The following is a 20990-nucleotide window of genomic DNA, read 5'->3' as shown; positions in this document are numbered from 1 at the left end:
CCGCTATGTCGTCGAGGGCCGTCAGGATTTATGTGAAAAGGATCTATTGACGCTCTAGAAAACCTAAACATTGATGACTGCTTCTGGGGAGTCACTTCTACCAATCTATACATGGAGTCTGCTAAAGGTACCAATTAGGGAAGCACGATATATCGGTAAGCATATCGGAATCGGACGGTATTGGCTAAAAATGGCAACATAGGCATCGGCCCGGTGTCTAGTTTAACGCCGATGTGCAAAACCGATGTCAAAGCTGACGTTCATACCTAATATAACGTAGGTAGATGATGTAATGACGCCACAAATTATAGCGCTACACTTACAACACAGCATTCCTAACCTCGCCCACAATGTCTGCTGTGTGTTGAGCAGTCATTTGAAAGAGTAAGAACATTTCAGCGAGATAACGCAAAGGTGAAATCCATTAACGCCAAGATAATAGAATTCATTGCCCTTGACAATCAACTGTTCTCTGTCGTGGATGACGTTGGCTTTCGCCAACTGGTCGAGCACCTCGAGCCCCAGTACACAGTACTAAGTAGTCACTATTTTTTCAGATGTTGCCCTACCGGAGTTACACAGTATTGTTGAAACGCACATCCATGAGCTACTTACTACGTGCTTCACTGCTATTAGCTTCATGACTGACATTTGCGGAGTCTGACAGCACAGTGGGTCGATGAGGATTTCCTACTGAGGAAAGCCGTATTGCTCAAGAATGTGCTGGTTCTCATACCGCTGCTGCCATTTCAATGGCATTTGAGAACATGTTTAAAACATGAACACACTCCTAGCTCCATTCAAACAACTGACTGGAGAAATAAGCTCATCAACTGCGTCTGCAGCAGACGTGATACCCTCGGTCATGGCATTGAAACGCCTGCTCAACAAAACTGCCGACCCAGACCGTGGGGTTAACTTGGAAAAGTACTCTACAAGAGGCTGCGAACAAGCGATTCGGTGGCATTCTCTCTGAGCCTCTTTACTGTGTCGCCACCATGCTTGTTGCTAGGTACAAGGACCGCTACTTCGATGCAGACAAGAAACAGGGTTTACGTGAAATGTTACATACACAGCTGGACAACATGGAAACAGACACAGTGACATGATGAAGTCCTGGTTGAGAATGAAATGACTGAACAAAACAGCACAGCAAGTAAGTGAAAGAAATAGGTTTTGATAATGTTTTACTGGTAATGGGAACATGCTTAAATGCCCCAAAAAATAACTTTTTGCTGTGTGTAAACTATTTAACTACTAGAATGCTGAAAAGGCCGCTAACATTTTTTATATCAGTATCGGGTTTTTGGCAAGGAAAATATTGGATATCGGTATCGGCCAAAAATGTAATATCGGTGCATCCCTACTACCAATCTATACATAGTCTGCAAAAGGTACCACTCTAGGACCCTATTCCTTGGGACAGTTTCTCTTGAACATGCTTTTATGTCCAGGACTATACTTAAAATCCCACAATGTATGCAGGCAATCATCCTATTTGTTCCCTTCAGTTTAGTGCACCCTTTAAGGACAGTCCCGAGCTATTCCGCGACATATTTTAGCTCACCCCTTTAATATCAGGAGTTGGATGCAATAACGTTTGTTGATTTCAGTTTATTGCCCTCAATGAATTGTTGTGACGATGACTATACAGTTTCCGTTTGATGTCTACAGGTAAATGTGAGTAGTACGCCATCTTGTGGAACATTGGGAAATGTCCTTCAGGAAACGTGACGGTTCGAGTGACGCGAATGACGTACAACACAAGGTCAAAGTTTACATGTGCAACGTCACGATAGGAACACAGTTGAAACGTCAGCTCCCAAAGAAAACATACATTTCTGCGTGACATGTGCATGATTTAACGTTTCATTTAGCGGTTTTAATTAAACAGGATACAATGCAGATGCTTTGAATGCATATCGAGCCGTACAGTAGTAGTTGGTTATTTTTAAAACTTTTGAGTTACGAATTCGCAGCGGAGCTAGCGAGCTAACGTTAGTTTGCTAGCCATGGATCCGCTAGACATAGTAATGGACGAAGTGGCGTTGGAGGGACTGGACGGGGTTACTATCCTCTCTCTGTGGATTCGGTTGGAAAAGAGGAACCCTGCTTTCCCACGGAATCTAGACTCGTACACTAAAGAGTTCATTTGGAAATCCTTGGTATCGAACCACGAAGTCAACTTCTACGAGCTGCCGCAAGAGAGAGCTGATGTCTTGCTCGTCGACAGGTAGGTTGGAGTTGTCTTACGCGTCGATCACACGTACAGTGTCATTACGAAAAATGGGACGGAGCGTCATCTGGATATGTGTGCAACAAAAGTTCAACATTCACCTTCTGCCACCATTTCTGTCAAGCCGTCTACGCATACAGTATGACGCATACTTTAGATAAATCCAACGTATGGAATGAATGCACTTCTGGTGTACCAAAATGCATTGACACTGTCGGCGTGATCGAGCCGTTACTTGTCTAGCTACTTCAGTGCGTTCAAAACAAATGAGAAATTGGAGAGAGAAAAAAACTAACTCCAACTGCGAAAATTTGTTTTGAACTTGGATTTCCCAGTTCCCAACATCAGTCCTGCTATACATTTTCCCTATGTCGTACATTTGTAGCGTTTATTGCATTGTTTGATAGTTTGTTTCAAATTCATAGGCTATCAAACTAGCTAGTAAAATCATTCAGAAGCTCTGACACCAAAGCTGACACTACTAACTAGTTAACTAACCTTGATGGCTAAATATCTAGCCATGCTCGGTGCCAAATGTTCCGTTAGCTGCATGCAAGTTGCCAATGCCACTATTCCCTCTCCATGCCGTACATCTGTCCTTCAGGTTTGCAGACATAGATCCCGACACAGGGATTCAGGAAGCATCCTGTTGGGACAGAGTGGACTCCTACCCTGTCCAGGTCTTATTGGAGGATAAGAGTGGAATCCAGGGCTCGTGTGTCTTCTTCAAGGAGAGGAGAAACGTCACCCCAATCATCCGCACCTCCAACCTGACGCCATTTGTAACGTTAGAGGACGCCTTCAAAAGGTGGGAGAAACTGGCTGAAGATGAATCTGGGTGTGGTGTGGTGTGGTGTGTGTGTGTGTGTGTGGGGGGGGGGTTCAAGATATCTCTAAGACATTCATATCCAGCTGGTCCCAATTCCTCCACCTCTCCTTGGCCTTAACCCTTCAGTGTAGGTTTGGGGCGGTATCCAGATCTTCATTCCGTTTCTGTACCATACAGTATACGGTGTTATCGGAAGTGCACACAAAGGATGCTATTTGACACACAAAACTATTTAGGTGTAACGGATGTGAAATGGCTAGCTAGTTAGCGGTGGTGCGCGCCAGCAGCCTTTCAGTCGGTTACGTCACTTGCTCTGAAACCTTGAAGTAGTGGTTCCCCTTGCTCTGCAAGGGCCGCGGCTTTTGTGGAGCGATGGGTAACGATGCTTCGTGGGTAACTGTTGTTGATGTGTGCAGAGGGTCCCTGGTTCGCGCCCGAGGTCGGGGCGAGGGGACGTACTAAAGTTATACTGTTACACAGGCAACAGGGATCTTGATCCAGGAGGGTATTAAATGTCTCTAGTCTGAGTACCAGGCTTTTTAAGATAACATTCCACTCCTTGTCATTGCCGAGGAGACTCGCCTTTCGGCAATCTCAATGTTCAATATGCAGCTAGATTTACGCCGGAGTTGCTCATTGGTTGTTACAAATGACATTGATATTTTCCAGGACAACATGTAGAGCCTAAAGAATATAATTAGAATTATAACAGTGAAAAACAAACACTTAGCTGTTAGCTAGGCAAGCTGTTGTATTTTGATAGCTGTTAGCTAGGCAAGCTGTTGTATTTTGATAGCTTTTAGCTAGGCAAGCTGTTGTATTTTGATAGCTGTTAGCTAGGCAAGCTGTTGTATTTTGATAGCTGTTAGCTAGGCAAGCTGTTGTATTTTGATAGCTTTTAGCTAGGCAAGCTGTTGTATTTTGATAGCTTTTAGCTAGGCAAGCTGTTGTATTTTGATAGCTTTTAGCTAGGAAAGCTGTTGTATTTTGATAGTTGTTAGATAGGCAAGCTGTTGTATTTTGATAGCTGTTAGTTTCGCACGCTGTTGTATTTTGATAGCTGCTAGCTAGGCAAGCTGTTGTATTTTGATAGCTGCTAGCTAGGCAAGCTGTTGTATTTTGATAGCTGCTAGCTAGGCAAGCTGTTGTATTTTGATAGCTGCTAGCTAGGCAAGCTGTTGTATTTTGATAGCTGCTAGCTTGGCACGCTGTTGTATTTTGATAGCTGTTAGCTTGGCACGCTGTTGTATTTTGATAGCTGTTAGCTTGGCACGCTGTTGTATTTTGATAGCTGCTAGCTTGGCACGCTGTTGTATTTTGATAGCTGTTAGCTTGGCACGCTGTTGTATTTTGATAGCTGCTAGCTAGGCACGCTGTTGTATTTTGATAGCTGTTAGCTTGGCACGCTGTTGTATTTTGATAGCTGCTAGCTTGGCACGCTGTTGTATTTTGATAGCTGTTAGCTTGGCACGCTGTTGTATTTTGATAGCTGCTAGCTTGGCACGCTGTTGTATTTTGATAGCTGTTAGCTAGGCAAGCTGTTGTATTTTGATAGCTGTTAGCTTGGCACGCTGTTGTATTTTGATAGCTGTTAGCTAGGCAAGCTGTTGTATTTTGATAGCTGCTAGCTTGGCACGCTGTTGTATTTTGATAGCTGTTAGCTAGGCACGCTGTTGTATTTTGATAGCTGTTAGCTAGGCAAGCTGTTGTATTTTGATAGCTGTTAGCTTGGCAAGCTGTTGTATTTTGATAGCTGTTAGCTAGGCAAGCTGTTGTATTTTGATAGCTGTTAGCTTGGCACGCTGTTGTATTTTGATAGCTGTTAGCTTGGCACGCTGTTGTATTTTGAGGCTTAAAATCAAAGGAAAGACATTTTGTGGTTGGAATTGCAGCATGTATTTAGTTTGAGAATTTTGACATGAGTTCAATTTTTGTAACACATTTGAGTTTGTATCCTTATAAATGTATGACATTTAAATTAAATAAAAGCCAATATTTTGATAATTATTGTGATTGGAGGATAGCTGTGAGGGGTTATCGAATTACGATCAACTCCTCTTTTCTCCTCGTGCCCATTAATGACAGAATGTTCATATTTGAAGATGGCAGAAAGGCCAGTCTGTTTGGCATTGCCAAAGAGAGGCAAGGAGTGGCTTGTTAGCTAAAGAAGCTGTTACTCAGACTGTTATGTCTCCGCTGTAATCAAGAAGTTTGATCTTAACAAGTTAGCAAACCAAATGCATAGCTGGATCCCTGAGCTGGAAATAATTAGACACTTATAGTTATACTTCGTTATCGTTATCGTTCTCTACTCCACTGTTGACCTATCCAGACCCTTCAGTCCTCTACTCCACTGTTGACCTATCCAGACCCTAAACATCCTCTACTCCACTGTTGACTTATCCAGACCCTAAACATCCTCTACTCCACTGTTAACCTATCCAGACCCTTCGGTCCTCTACTCCACTGTTGACCTATCCAGACCCTAAACATCCTCTACTCCACTGTTGACCTATCCAGACCCTAAACATCCTCTACTCCACTGTTGACCTATCCAGACCCTTCGGTCCTCTACTCCACTGTTGACCTATCAAGACCCTTCGGTCCTCTACTCCACTGTTGACCTATCCAGACCCTAAACATCCTCTACTCCACTGTTAACCTATCCAGACCCTAAACATCCTCTACTCCACTGTTAACCTATCCAGACCCTTCGGTCCTCTACTCCACTGTTGACCTATCCAGACCCTAAACATCCTCTACTCCACTGTTGATCTATCCAGACCCTAAACATCCTCTACTCCACTGTTGACCTATCCAGACCCTAAACATCCTCTACTCCACTGTTGACCTATCCAGACCCTTCAGTCCTCTACTCCACTGTTGATCTATCCAGACCCTAAACATCCTCTACTCCACTGTCGACCTATCCAGACCCTAAACATCCTCTACTCCACTGTTGACCTATCCAGACCCTTCAGTCCTCTACTCCACTGTTGACCTATCCAGACCCTAAACATCCTCTACTCCACTGTTGACCTATCCAGACCCTAAACATCCTCTACTCCACTGTTGACCTATCCAGACCCTAAACATCCTCTACTCCACTGTTGACCTATCCAGACCCTAAACATCCTCTACTCCACTGTTGACCTATCCAGACCCTAAACATCCTCTACTCCACTGTTGACCTATCCAGACCCTAAACATCCTCTACTCCACTGTTGACCTATCCAGACCCTTCAGTCCTCTACTCCACTGTTGACCTATCCAGACCCTTCAGTCCTCTACTCGACTGTTGACCTATCCAGACCCTAAACATCCTCTACTCCACTGTTGACCTATCCAGACCCTTCGGTCCTCTACTCCACTGTTGACCTATCCAGACCCTAAACATCCTCTACTCCACTGTTGACCTGTCCAGACCCTAAACATCCTCTACTCCACTGTTGACCTATCCAGACCCTAAACATCCTCTACTCCACTGTTGACCTATCCAGACCCTAAACATCCTCTACTCCACTGTTGACCTATCCAGACCCTAAACATCCTCTACTCCACTGTTGACCTATCCAGACCCTAAACATCCTCTACTCCACTGTTGACCTATCCAGACCCTAAACATCCTCTACTCCACTGTTGACCTATCCAGACCCTAAACATCCTCTACTCCACTGTTGACCTATCCAGACCCTTCAGTCCTCTACTCCACTGTTGACCTATCCAGACCCTTCGGTCCTCTACTCCACTGTTGACCTATCCAGACCCTAAACATCCTCTACTCCACTGTTGACCTATCCAGACCCTAAACATCCTCTACTCCACTGTTGACCTATCCAGACCCTAAACATCCTCTACTCCACTGTTGACCTATCCAGACCCTAAACATCCTCTACTCCACTGTTGACCTATCCAGACCCTTCGGTCCTCTACTCCACTGTTGACCTATCCAGACCCTTCAGTCCTCTACTCCACTGTTGACCTATCCAGACCCTAAACATCCTCTACTCCACTGTTGACCTATCCAGACCCTAAACATCCTCTACTCCACTGTTGACCTATCCAGACCCTAAACATCCTCTACTCCACTGTTGACCTATCCAGACCCTTCGGTCCTCTACTCCACTGTTGACCTATCCAGACCCTAAACATCCTCTACTCCACTGTTGACCTATCCAGACCCTTCAGTCCTCTACTCCACTGTTGACCTATCCAGACCCTTCAGTCCTCTACTCCACTGTTGATCTATCCAGACCCTTCAGTCCTCTACTCCACTGTTGACCTATCCAGACCCTTCAGTCCTCTACTCCACTGTTGACCTATCCAGACCCTAAACATCCTCTACTCCACTGTTGACCTATCCAGACCCTTCAGTCCTCTACTCCACTGTTGACCTATCCAGACCCTTCAGTCCTCTACTCCACTGTTGACCTATCCAGACCCTAAACATCCTCTACTCCACTGTTGACCTATCCAGACCCTTCGGTCCTCTACTCCACTGTTGACCTATCCAGACCCTAAACATCCTCTACTCCACTGTTGACCTATCCAGACCCTAAACATCCTCTACTCCACTGTTGACCTATCCAGACCCTTCAGTCCTCTACTCCACTGTTGACCTGTCCAGACCCTAAACATCCTCTACTCCACTGTTGATCTATCCAGACCCTAAACATCCTCTACTCCACTGTTGACCTATCCAGACCCTTCAGTCCTCTACTCCACTGTTGACCTGTCCAGACCCTAAACATCCTCTACTCCACTGTTGACCTATCCAGACCCTAAACATCCTCTACTCCACTGTTGACCTATCCAGACCCTTCAGTCCTCTACTCCACTGTTGATCTATCCAGACCCTAAACATCCTCTACTCCACTGTTGACCTATCCAGACCCTTCAGTCCTCTACTCCACTGTTGACCTATCCAGACCCTTCGGTCCTCTACTCCACTGTTGACCTATCCAGACCCTAAACATCCTCTACTCCACTGTTGACCTATCCAGACCCTAAACATCCTCTACTCCACTGTTGACCTATCCAGACCCTAAACATCCTCTACTCCACTGTTGACCTATCCAGACCCTAAACATCCTCTACTCCACTGTTGACCTATCCAGACCCTAAACATCCTCTACTCCACTGTTGACCTATCCAGACCCTTCGGTCCTCTACTCCACTGTTGACCTATCCAGACCCTTCAGTCCTCTACTCCACTGTTGACCTATCCAGACCCTAAACATCCTCTACTCCACTGTTGACCTATCCAGACCCTAAACATCCTCTACTCCACTGTTGACCTATCCAGACCCTAAACATCCTCTACTCCACTGTTGACCTATCCAGACCCTTCGGTCCTCTACTCCACTGTTGACCTATCCAGACCCTAAACATCCTCTACTCCACTGTTGACCTATCCAGACCCTTCAGTCCTCTACTCCACTGTTGACCTATCCAGACCCTTCAGTCCTCTACTCCACTGTTGACCTATCCAGACCCTTCAGTCCTCTACTCCACTGTTGACCTATCCAGACCCTAAACATCCTCTACTCCACTGTTGACCTATCCAGACCCTTCAGTCCTCTACTCCACTGTTGACCTATCCAGACCCTTCAGTCCTCTACTCCACTGTTGACCTATCCAGACCCTAAACATCCTCTACTCCACTGTTGACCTATCCAGACCCTTCGGTCCTCTACTCCACTGTTGACCTATCCAGACCCTAAACATCCTCTACTCCACTGTTGACCTATCCAGACCCTAAACATCCTCTACTCCACTGTTGACCTATCCAGACCCTTCAGTCCTCTACTCCACTGTTGACCTGTCCAGACCCTAAACATCCTCTACTCCACTGTTGATCTATCCAGACCCTAAACATCCTCTACTCCACTGTTGACCTGTCCAGACCCTAAACATCCTCTACTCCACTGTTGATCTATCCAGACCCTTCGGTCCTCTACTCCACTGTTGACCTATCCAGACCCTGCAGAGACGCTAACATCGTACCCAAACCGGCCGCGCCCAAATTGATTTTGTCCCCCCCCACACCAAACGCGATCACAACACGCAGGTTGAAATATCAAAACAAACTCTGAACCAATTATATTTATTTGGGGACAGGTCGAAAAGCATTAAACATTTATGGCAATTCAGCTGGCTAGCTTGCAGTTGCTAGCTAAATTGTCCTGGGATATAAACATTGAGCTGTTATTTTATCTGAAATGCACAAGGTCCTCAACTCCGACAATTAATCCACAGATAAAACGGTCAACCGAATCGTTTCTAGTCATCTCTCCTCCTTCCAGGCTTTTTCTTCTTTGGCCTTTATATAGTGATTGGCATCTAACTTTCATGGTTACCACGACGACCGACTGAACTTAGTTCATCTTTCAATCACCCACGTGAGTATAACCAATGAGGAGATGGCACGTGGGTATCTGCTTCTATAAACCAATGAGGAGATGGGAGAGGCAGGACTTGCACCGCGTTCAGCGTCACAAATAGAACTGACTTCTATTTTAGCGCTTGGCAACGCAGACGCTCATTGGTGCGCGAGCAGCGTGGGTGCAATAATTGAATAACATGTGTTTAAATGTATTTTTTGACGCGAGCGGTGTGGTCAGCATGTTACATCAAGGGTTTAGGGCCAAGGGGGAGGGATAGGGTGTGATATGGGACCGGCTGTTAACATTACATTAGCATGTTACATCAAGGGTTTAGTGCCAAGGGGGAGGGATAGGGTGTGATATGGGACCGGCTGTTAACATTACATTAGCATGTTACATCAAGGGTTTAGGGCCAAGGGGGAGGGATAGGGTGTGATATGGGACCGGCTGTTAACATTACATCAGCATGTTACATCAAGGGTTTAGGGCCGAGGGGGAGGGATAGGGTGTGATATGGGACCGGCTGTTAACATTACATTAGCATGTTACATCAAGGGTTTAGGGCCAAGGGGGAGGGATAGGGTGTGATATGGGACCGGCTGTTAACATTACATTAGCATGTTACATCAAGGGTTTAGGGCCGAGGGGGAGGGATAGGGTGTGATATGGGACCGGCTGTTAACATTACATTAGCTGGCCGACTACAGAAAGTCATAGCCCCAACTGATAAACTCTCCTCCAGGTAGAATCAATCCACAACTTGTCATCAACTAGTCAGGTAGATAGTAAGAATGGTCCTAAAACAAGCCTTAACCCAGGATGACCTCTCTTCCTCCAGGTAGAATCAATCCACTACTTGTCATCAACTAGTCAGGTAGATAGTAAGAATGGTCCTAAAACACAACCCTTAACCCATGATGACCTCTCCTCCTCCAGGTGGGGGAGGAAGCTGGTAATGGTGGCCTCCCAGAGGTTGAGGTTCAGGGTGTTAATAGGTGACGGAGGAGACCCGGACTTGAAGCTGACTGACCACTCATACTGTATCCTGGAGAGGCTGGGGAGGGCCCGCTGGCAGGGAGAGCTACAGAGAGACCTGCACTCCTGCTCATTCAAGTAGGAAAACACATATCTACCTCTTTAGCTACTGAGAGACCTGCAGTCCTGCTCATTCAAGTAGGAAAACACATATCTACCTCTTTAGCTACTGAGAGACCTGCACTCCTGCTCATTCAAGTAGGAAAACACATATCTACCTCTTTAGCTACTGAGAGACCTGCAGTCCTGCTCATTCAAGTAGGAAAACACATATCTACCTCTTTAGCTACTGAGAGGCCTGCAGTCCTGCTCATTCAAGTAGGAAAACGCATATCTACCTCTTTAGCTACTGAGAGGCCTGCAGTCCTGCTCATTCAAGTAGGAAAACACATATCTACCTCTTTAGCTACTGAGAGACCTGCAGTTTTGCTCATTCAAGTAGGAAAACACATATCTACCTCTTTAGCTACTGAGAGACCTGCAGTCCTGCTCATTCAAGTAGCTGGCTTGTCAGGAAAACCACAGTGATTGCATCTACCGCTTTAGTGTTTATGTACCAGCATGCTCTGTCACTTTCTCATCTCTGCAAAGTTGCTGAAATACCACTATAGTCTGCTCTGATTGGTCACCCTATGTAATAAGCTGTGTTGTGATTGGTGCAGGACGGACCCGAGGAAGTTGCACTACTTGAGGAAGTCTCTGACGCAGAATGATCTGATCACCATGCAGTCTCATGTCCTCAGACTGGCCAGCGGAGCACAGCAACACTCCATACTGCTGCTGCTCAAACGCTTCCACGTAGACCGGTCAGTACACACTCACTCTGTCGGATTCAAGGGGCTTTATTGGCATGGAAACACATGTTTACATTTCCACAGCAAGTGAACTAGATCATTTTTATTGTTTATTTCCCTTTTGTTTATGAACAGTAAACATTACACTCACAGAAGTTCCAAAAGAATACAGACATTTCAAATGGCATATTATCTATATATAATCGGTATCGGCGTTGAAAAATCATAATCGGTCGACCTCTAGTAAATACAACCCATATTTATGTTTATTTATTTTCCCTTTTGTACTTTAAGCATTTGTACATCATTACAACACTGTAATGATGTACAAATGGTTGGCATATTATCTCTATATATATATACCCACTGTGTACTCTCTGTTTATTCTTTCCAATGTGTCAAGTAATTATCTTTTTGTTTTCTCATGATTTGGTTGGGTCTCTCTGTCTCTCCAGGCGTAGTAAGTATGATATCCTGATGGAGTTGACCTCTAACCTCCTGTCAGAGGCGCCCAACCACATAGCCTCCATGATCACACTACGAGACCAACTGGTGAGACCTCCGTGTGTGTGTTCCAGTCAACAGTGCATCGTTGAGCGGACCTTGTTATGCATGTGTACCAGGACAGTGTGAGGTTAGAGAGTGTGTATCAGGACAGTGTGTGGTTAGAGAGTGTGTATCAGGGCAGTGTGTGGTTAGAGAGTATGTATCAGGACAGTGTGTGGTTAGAGAGTGTGTATCAGGACAGTGTGAGGTTAGAGAGTGTGTATCAGGACAGTGTGTATCAGGACAGTGTGAGGTTAGAGAGTGTGTATCAGGACAGTGTGTATCAGGACAGTGTGAGGTTAGAGAGTGTGTACCAGGACAGTGTGAGGTTAAAGTGTGTGTACCAGGACAGTGTGAGGTTAGAGAGTGTGTATCAGGACAGTGTGAGGTTAGAGAGTGTGTATCAGGACAGTGTGTGGTTAGAGAGTGTGTATCAGGACAGTGTGTATCAGGACAGTGTGTGGTTAGAGAGTGTGTACCAGGACAGTGTGTGGTTAGAGAGTGTGTATCAGGACAGTGTGAGGTTAGAGAGTGTGTATCAGGACAGTGTGTGGTTAGAGAGTGTGTATCAGGACAGTGTGTATCAGGACAGTGTGAGGTTAGAGAGTGTGTATCAGGACAGTGTGAGGTTAAAGTGTGTGTACCAGGACAGTGTGAGGTTAGAGAGTGTGTATCAGGACAGTGTGTATCAGGACAGTGTGTGGTTAGAGAGTGTGTACCAGGACAGTGTGTGGTTAGAGAGTGTGTATCAGGACAGTGTGAGGTTAGAGAGTGTGTATCAGGACAGTGTGTGGTTAGAGAGTGTGTATCAGGACAGTGTGTATCAGGACAGTGTGTGGTTAGAGAGTGTGTATCAGGACAGTGTGTATCAGGACAGTGTGTGGTTAGAGAGTGTGTATCAGGACAGTGTGAGGTTAGAGAGTGTGTATCAGGACAGTGTGAGGTTAGAGAGTGTGTATCAGGACAGTGTGTGGTTAGAGAGTGTGTATCAGGACAGTGTGTGGTTAGAGAGTGTGTATCAGGACAGTGTGTATCAGGACAGTGTGTATCAGGACAGTGTGAGGTTAGAGAGTGTGTATCAGGACAGTGTGAGGTTAAAGTGTGTGTACCAGGACAGTGTGAGGTTAGAGAGTGTGTATCAGGACAGTGTGTATCAGGACAGTGTGTGGTTAGAGAGTGTGTACCAGGACAGTGTGTGGTTAGAGAGTGTGTATCAGGACAGTGTGAGGTTAGAGAGTGTGTATCAGGACAGTGTGTGGTTAGAGAGTGTGTATCAGGACAGTGTGTATCAGGACAGTGTGTGGTTAGAGAGTGTGTATCAGGACAGTGTGTATCAGGACAGTGTGTGGTTAGAGAGTGTGTATCAGGACAGTGTGAGGTTAGAGAGTGTGTATCAGGACAGTGTGAGGTTAGAGAGTGTGTATCAGGACAGTGTGTGGTTAGAGAGTGTGTATCAGGACAGTGTGTGGTTAGAGAGTGTGTATCAGGACAGTGTGTATCAGGACAGTGTGTATCAGGACAGTGTGAGGTTAGAGAGTGTGTATCAGGGCAGTGTGAGGTTAGAGAGTGTGTATCGGGACAGTGTGTGGTTAGAGAGTGTGTATCAGGACAGTGTGTGGTTAGAGAGTGTGTACCAGGACAGTGTGTGAGGTTAGAGAGTGTGTATCAGGACAGTGTGTGGTTAGAGAGTGTGTATCAGGACAGTGTGTGGTTAGAGAGTATGTATCAGGACAGTGTGTGGTTAGAGAGTGTGTATCAGGACAGTGTGAGGTTAGAGAGTGTGTATCAGGACAGTGTGTGGTTAGAGAGTGTGTATCAGGACAGTGTGTGGTTAGAGAGTGTGTATCAGGACAGTGTGTGGTTAGAGAGTGTGTATCAGGGCAGTGTGTGGTTAGAGAGTATGTATCAGGACAGTGTGTGGTTAGAGAGTGTGTATCAGGACAGTGTGTGGTTAGAGAGTGTGTATCAGGACAGTGTGTGGTTAGAGAGTGTGTATCAGGGCAGTGTGTGGTTAGAGAGTGTGTATCAGGACAGTGTGTGGTTAGAGAGTGTGTATCAGGACAGTGTGAGGTTAGAGAGTGTGTATCAGGACAGTGTGAGGTTAGAGAGTGTGTATCAGGGCAGTGTGTGAGGTTAGAGAGTGTATCAGGACAGTGTGTGGTTAGAGAGTGTGTATCAGGACAGTGTGTGGTTAGAGAGTGTGTATCAGGACAGTGTGTGGTTAGAGAGTGTGTATCAGGACAGTGTGAGGTTAGAGAGTGTGTATCAGGACAGTGTGAGGTTAGAGAGTGTGTATCAGGACAGTGTGTATCAGGACAGTGTGAGGTTAGAGAGTGTGTATCAGGACAGTGTGAGGTTAGAGAGTGTGTATCAGGACAGTGTGTATCAGGACAGTGTGAGGTTAGAGAGTGTGTATCAGGACAGTGTGTGGTTAGAGAGTGTGTATCAGGACAGTGTGAGGTTAGAGAGTGTGTATCAGGACAGTGTGAGGTTAGAGAGTGTGTATCAGGACAGTGTGTTTTCTCTCTGCAGAGTATCAGTGAGAAGACCTTCAAGCGTATGTATCAGTACATGCAAGCTGCCAAACTGGTCCAAGTGGTCATTAAACCTGTTGAACACCTCAACCCTACAGTAGGACCCTGTGATACCAGGAGAGGTATGTACCCTACACACTACCTCACTACCTCAACCCTACAGTAGGACCCTGTGACACCAGGAGAGGTATGTACCCTACACACTACCTCACTACCTCAACCCTACAGTAGGACCCTGTGATACCAGGAGAGGTATGTACCCTACACACTACCTCACTACCTCAACCCTACAGTAGACCCCTGTGAACCTGGCTGAGACCCTATGAGGGTGTTTTGGGGAGTTGGGATGTTGGGATGTGTAAAATAATAATAAAATTATCACGTGTAATAATACTAACTTGACAGATGTAATCACCCAGTCTGATGGCTGGTTATCCTATACACTAACTCAGATATAATCACCCAGTCTGATGGCTGGTTCTCCTAGACACTAACTCAGATATAATCACCCAGTCTGATGGCTGGTTCTCCTAGACACTAACTCAGATATAATCACCCAGTCTGATGGCTGGTTCTCCTATACACTAACTCAGATATAATCACCCAGTCTGATGGCTGGTTCTCCTAGACACTAACTCAGATATAATCACCCAGTCTGATGGCTGGTTCTCCTGTACACTAACTCAGATATAATCACCCAGTCTGATGGCTGGTTCTCCTAGACACTAACTCAGATATAATCACCCAGTCTGATGGCTGGTTCTCCTTGACACTAACTCAGATATAATCACCCAGTCTGATGGCTGGTTCTCCTATACACTACCTCAGATATAATCACCCAGTCTGATGGCTGGTTCTCCTGTACACTAACTCAGATATAATCACCCAGTCTGATGGCTGGTTCTCCTAGACACTAACTCAGATATAATCACCCAGTCTGATGGCTGGTTCTCCTAGACACTAACTCAGATATAATCACCCAGTCTGAAGGCTGGTTCTCCTTGACACTAACTCAGATATAATCACCCAGTCTGAAGGCTGGTTCTCCTTGACACTAACTCAGATATAATCACCCAGTCTGATGGCTGGTTCTCCTAGACACTAACTCAGATATAATCACCCAGTCTGATGGCTGGTTCTCCTATACACTAACTCAGATATAATCACCCAGTCTGATGGCTGGTTCTCCTAGACACTAACTCAGATATAATCACCCAGTCTGATGGCTGGTTCTCCTTGACACTAACTCAGATATAATCAGCCAATCTGATGGCTGGTTCTCCTAGACACTAACTCAGATATAATCACCCAGTCTGATGGCTGGTTCTCCTTGACACTAACTCAGATATAATCACCCAGTCTGATGGCTGGTTCTCCTAGACACTAACTCAGATATAATCACCCAGTCTGATGGCTGGTTCTCCTTGACACTAACTCAGATATAATCACCCAGTCTGATGGCTGGTTCTCCTATACACTAACTCAGATATAATCACCCAGTCTGATGGCTGGTTCTCCTAGACACTAACTCAGATATAATCACCCAGTCTGACGGCTGGTTCTCCTATACACTAACTCAGATATAATCACCCAGTCTGATGGCTGGTTCTCCTAGACACTAACTCAGATATAATCACCCAGTCTGATGGCTGGTTCTCCTTGACACTAACTCAGATATAATCACCCATTCTGATTTCTGGTTCTCCTTGACACTAACTCAGATATAATCACCCAGTCTGATGGCTGGTTCTCCTATACACTAACTCAGATATAATCACCCAGTCTGATGGCTGGTTCTCCTAGACACTAACTCAGATATAATCACCCAGTCTGATGGCTGGTTCTCCTATACACTAACTCAGATATAATCACCCAGTCTGATGGCTGGTTCTCCTAGACACTAACTCAGATATAATCACCCAGTCTGATGGCTGGTTCTCCTATACACTAACTCAGATATAATCACCCAGTCTGATGGCTGGTTCTCCTATACACTAACTCAGATATAATCACCCAGTCTGACGGCTGGTTCTCCTATACACTAACTCAGATATAATCACCCAGTCTGATGGCTGGTTCTCCTATACACTAACTCAGATATAATCACCCAGTCTGATGGCTGGTTCTCCTATACACTAACTCAGATATAATCACCCAGTCTGATGGCTGGTTCTCCTATACACTAACTCAGATATAATCACCCAGTCTGATGGCTGGTTCTCCTAGACACTAACTCAGATATAATCACCCAGTCTGATGGCTGGTTCTCCTAGACACTAACTCAGATATAATCACCCAGTCTGATGGCTGGTTCTCCTAGACACTAACTCAGATATAATCACCCAGTCTGATGGCTGGTTCTCCTAGACACTAACTCAGATATAATCACCCAGTCTGATGGCTGGTTCTCCTATACACTAACTCAGATATAATCACCCAGTCTGATGGCTGGTTCTCCTATACACTACCTCAGATATAATCACCCAGTCTGATGGCTGGTTCTCCTATACACTAACTCAGATATAATCACCCAGTCTGATTTCTGGTTCTCCTTGACACTAACTCAGATATAATCACCCAGTCTGATGGCTGGTTCTCCTTGACACTAACTCAGATATAATCACCCAGTCTGATGGCTGGTTCTCCTAGACACTAACTCAGATATAATCACCCAGTCTGATGGCTGGTTCTCCTATACACTAACTCAGATATAATCACCCAGTCTGATGGCTGGTTCCCCTATACACTACCTCAGATATAATCACCCAGTCTGATGACAGGTTCTCCTAGACACTAACTCAGATATAATCACCCAGTCTGACGGCTGGTTCTCCTATACACTAACTCAGATATAATCACCCAGTCTAATGGCTGGTTCTCCTATACACTAACTCAGATATAATCACCCAGTCTGATGGCTGGTTCTCCTATACACTAACTCAGATATAATCACCCAGTCTGATGGCTGGTTCTCCTATACACTAACTCAGATATAATCACCCAGTCTGATGGCTGGTTCTCCTATACACTAACTCAGATATAATCACCCAGTCTGATGGCTGGTTCTCCTATACACTAACTCAGATATAATCACCCAGTCTGATGGCTGGTTCTCCTAGACACTAACTCAGATATAATCACCCAGTCTGATGGCTGGTTCTCCTATACACTACCTCAGATATAATCACCCAGTCTGATGGCTGGTTCTCCTATACACTAACTCAGATATAATCACCCAGTCTGATGGCTGGTTCTCCTATACACTAACTCAGATATAATCACCCAGTCTGATGGCTGGTTCTCCTATACACTAACTCAGATATAATCACCCAGTCTGACGGCTGGTTCTCCTAGACACTAACTCAGATATAATCACCCAGTCTGACGGCTGGTTCTCCTAGACACTAACTCAGATATAATCACCCAGTCTGATGGCTGGTTCTCCTAGACACTACGCCCTATACACTACGCCCTATACACTACGCCCTATACACTACGCCCTTTGTTCTGTCTGACACCCTGTTCCCTTCCTCACTAACTCCCCCTTCCTTACTCTCCTTGTCCTCACTGAGGCCGCCTTGTTCCCTAACCCCTCGTCTCCTCTCCTCTAGGCACCAAGGTGGTGGCTCGCTGTCTGAAGCTAATCAAACCCTACGTGAGGAAGGAGGTGGTCGAGGCTGAGGATGACGATGATAACGACGACGATGATGGGGGAGGAGCAAATAGGAAGACCGTCCCCACAGAGGGGCGGATCATGGAGAGAGACCTCCTCTCACAGGCCTATGGGATCAGTACGTTCTGGTTTGCTCTTTTCTTATTGGCCAAAATATTGGTGTAGAAATAGATATATTTTCCTTTTTTAAGGCAGGAAACGGTTCCATTTGTGATTGGTCGAATGTCTTACTCTCTGCTTTGTGATTGGCGGATCTAGTCGTGTCCTGCGGGACCAAGGGCATCTCTCAGAGTGCAATGCGCGCGAGGATGTGCATCGGCAATCTGGAGTCTCGTATGATCTGCCGACTGCTGGAGAGGACAGACATGATCAAGGTAAAAGTCTGTGTATACACATTCAATAAATATATTCACAGATATGTCATCTACTGTAATGTCACCATTGTTTTGTCATAGATCATCATTGATCTGTCATTTTTCTGTCGTCATGTCAACGCTTATTGCGCTGTGTCTGTTTGCCGTGTATATGTAAGTTTTCCCATGTTTAAAAAATAAATAAATATGAAATAGACAATTGTGTGTGTTTTTCCTTGTGTCCGTCCGTCCCTCAGGGGTTCATGGAAGACGAGGGTCGTCAGAGGACCACTAAGTACCTCGGACATATGCATGTCGATGAGTCCGATCTGCTTCAACATCTAGTTAAAGAGCAGGAGCGATCAGACAGGCTTCGCGCTGGAGGGGGAGGAGGGGAAGGAGAGGGGGTCCCCAAAACCCCAGCACAGCCCACCGCAAAAACACCAGCTACCCCAAAGACTCTGCCCACCCCAAAAACACCAGCTACCCCAAAGACTCTGCCTACCCCAAAAACACCAGCTACCCCAAAGACTCGGCCTACCCCAAAAACACCATCGCTTCTGGAACCTCTGGGAGACACTGAGGGAGAGGAGGAGGAGGAGAGAGAGAGGGATGAGGAAGACCAAGACTGGGAAGTCAAGAAGAAAGGGAAGAAGGGAGCGAAGAAGAAAAATGCAAAAGAAAAGAAAGTGGGCAAAAAGTCTCTCCTGAAGCAGTCCGAACTCAACTTCCTGTTACCTCATCACTCTGCACCCATCACGAGTAAGTACCCAACACCTTAAATACTGACTGAACTCTACTTCCTGGTACCTCGTCAGTCTGCACCCATCACGAGTAAGTACCCAACACCTTAAATACTGACCGAACTCAACTTCCTGGTTCCTCGTCACTCTGCACCCATCACGAGTAAGTACCCAACACCTTAAATACTGACCAAACTCTACTTCCTGGTACCTCATCACTCTACACCCATCACGAGTAAGTACCCAACACCTTAAATACTGTCCGAACTCAACTTCCTGTTACCTCATCACTCTGCACCCATCACGAGTAAGTACCCAACACCTTAAATACTGACCAAACTCTACTTCCTGGTACCTCATCACTCTGCACCCATCACAAATAAGTACCCAACACCTTAAATACTGACCGAACTCTACTTCCTGGTACCTCTTCACCCTGCACCCATCACGAGTAAGTACCCAACACCTTAAATACTGACCGAACTCTACTTCCTGGTACCTCGTCACTCTGCACCCATCACGAGTAAGTACCCAACACCTTAAATACTGACCTAACTCTACTTCCTGGTACCTCATCACCCTGCACCCATCACAAATAAGTACCCAACACCTTAAATACTGACCGAACTCTACTTCCTGGTACCTCATCACCCTGCACCCATCACGAGTAAGTACCCAACACCTTAAATACTGACCGAACTCTACTTCCTGGTACCTCATCACCCTGCACCCATCACGAGTAAGTACCCAACACCTTAAATACTGACCTAACTCTACTTCCTGGTACCTCATCACCCTGCACCCATCACGAGTAAGTACCCAACACCTTAAATACTGACCTAACTCTACTTCCTGGTACCTCATCACTCTACACCCATCACAAATAAGTACCCAACACCTTAAATACTGACCGAACTCTACTTCCTGGTACCTCGTCAGTCTGCACCCATCACAAATAAGTACCCAACACCTTAAATACTGACCTAACTCTACTTCCTGGTACCTCATCACAAGTAAGTACCCAACACCTTAAATACTGACCGAACTCTACTTCCTGGTACCGCATCACTCTGCACCCATCACGAGTAAGTACCCAACACCTTAAATACTGACCGAACTCTACTTCCTGGTACCTCGTCAGTCTGCACCCATCACGAGTAAGTACCCAACACCTTAAATACTGACCGAACTCCACTTCCTGGTACCTCATCACTCTACACCCATCACGAGTAAGTACCCAACACCTTAAATACTGACCGAACTCTACTTCCTGGTACCTCGTCAGTCTGCACCCATCACGAGTAAGTACCCAACACCTTAAATACTGACCGAACTCTACTTCCTGGTACCGCATCACTCTGCACCCATCACGAGTAAGTACCCAACACCTTAAATACTGACCTAACTCTACTTCCTGGTACCTCATCACTCTGCACCCATCACGAGTAAGTACCCAACACCTTAAATACTGACCGAACTCTACTTCCTGGTACCTCATCACTCTGCACCCATCACGAGTAAGTACCCAACACCTTAAATACTGACCGAACTCTACTTCCTGGTACCTCCTCACTCTACACCCACCCTAACACCCATTCCCTATCCCTTAGCATCCTGTAGGGGTTCAATCTAACTAATGCTCACTTAAGATTTCATCTCCATTTACAGTGCATTTGGAAAGTATTCAGACCCCTTCACTTTTCCTGCATTTTACAGCCTTATTCTAAAATAATAATAAATAAAAAAAATCCCTCATCAGTCTACACACAACACTCCATAATGACAAAGCAAAAACAGGTATTTAGACATTTCTGCAAAAAAAATAAAAATGAAATATCACATTTACTTAAGAATTCAGACC

The 20990-nt window shown here is 45.6% G+C and overlaps 1 protein-coding gene across 1 annotated transcript in view; it reads left to right on the top strand.

The window, feature by feature from the left end:
- Nucleotides 1–1773: 1773 nt before the first annotated feature.
- The window catches only part of LOC139541982 (general transcription factor 3C polypeptide 1), a 77302-nt gene continuing 58085 nt past the window's right edge, over nt 1774–20990 (top strand). Inside the window, 9 exon segments of the mRNA XM_071346937.1 lie at nt 1774–2233; nt 2841–3044; nt 10388–10564; nt 11149–11292; nt 11736–11832; nt 14359–14482; nt 17972–18151; nt 18292–18407; nt 18644–19148. Of these exon segments, the coding sequence (XP_071203038.1) occupies nt 2013–2233; nt 2841–3044; nt 10388–10564; nt 11149–11292; nt 11736–11832; nt 14359–14482; nt 17972–18151; nt 18292–18407; nt 18644–19148 (1768 nt within the window). The 5' untranslated portion in view covers nt 1774–2012.

The sequence above is a fragment of the Salvelinus alpinus genome, chromosome 2 (genome assembly GCF_045679555.1).
Source record: "Salvelinus alpinus chromosome 2, SLU_Salpinus.1, whole genome shotgun sequence".
NCBI classification, from domain to species: Eukaryota; Metazoa; Chordata; class Actinopteri; order Salmoniformes; family Salmonidae; genus Salvelinus; species Salvelinus alpinus.
This window is presented reverse-complemented; position numbering and strand designations above follow the sequence as displayed.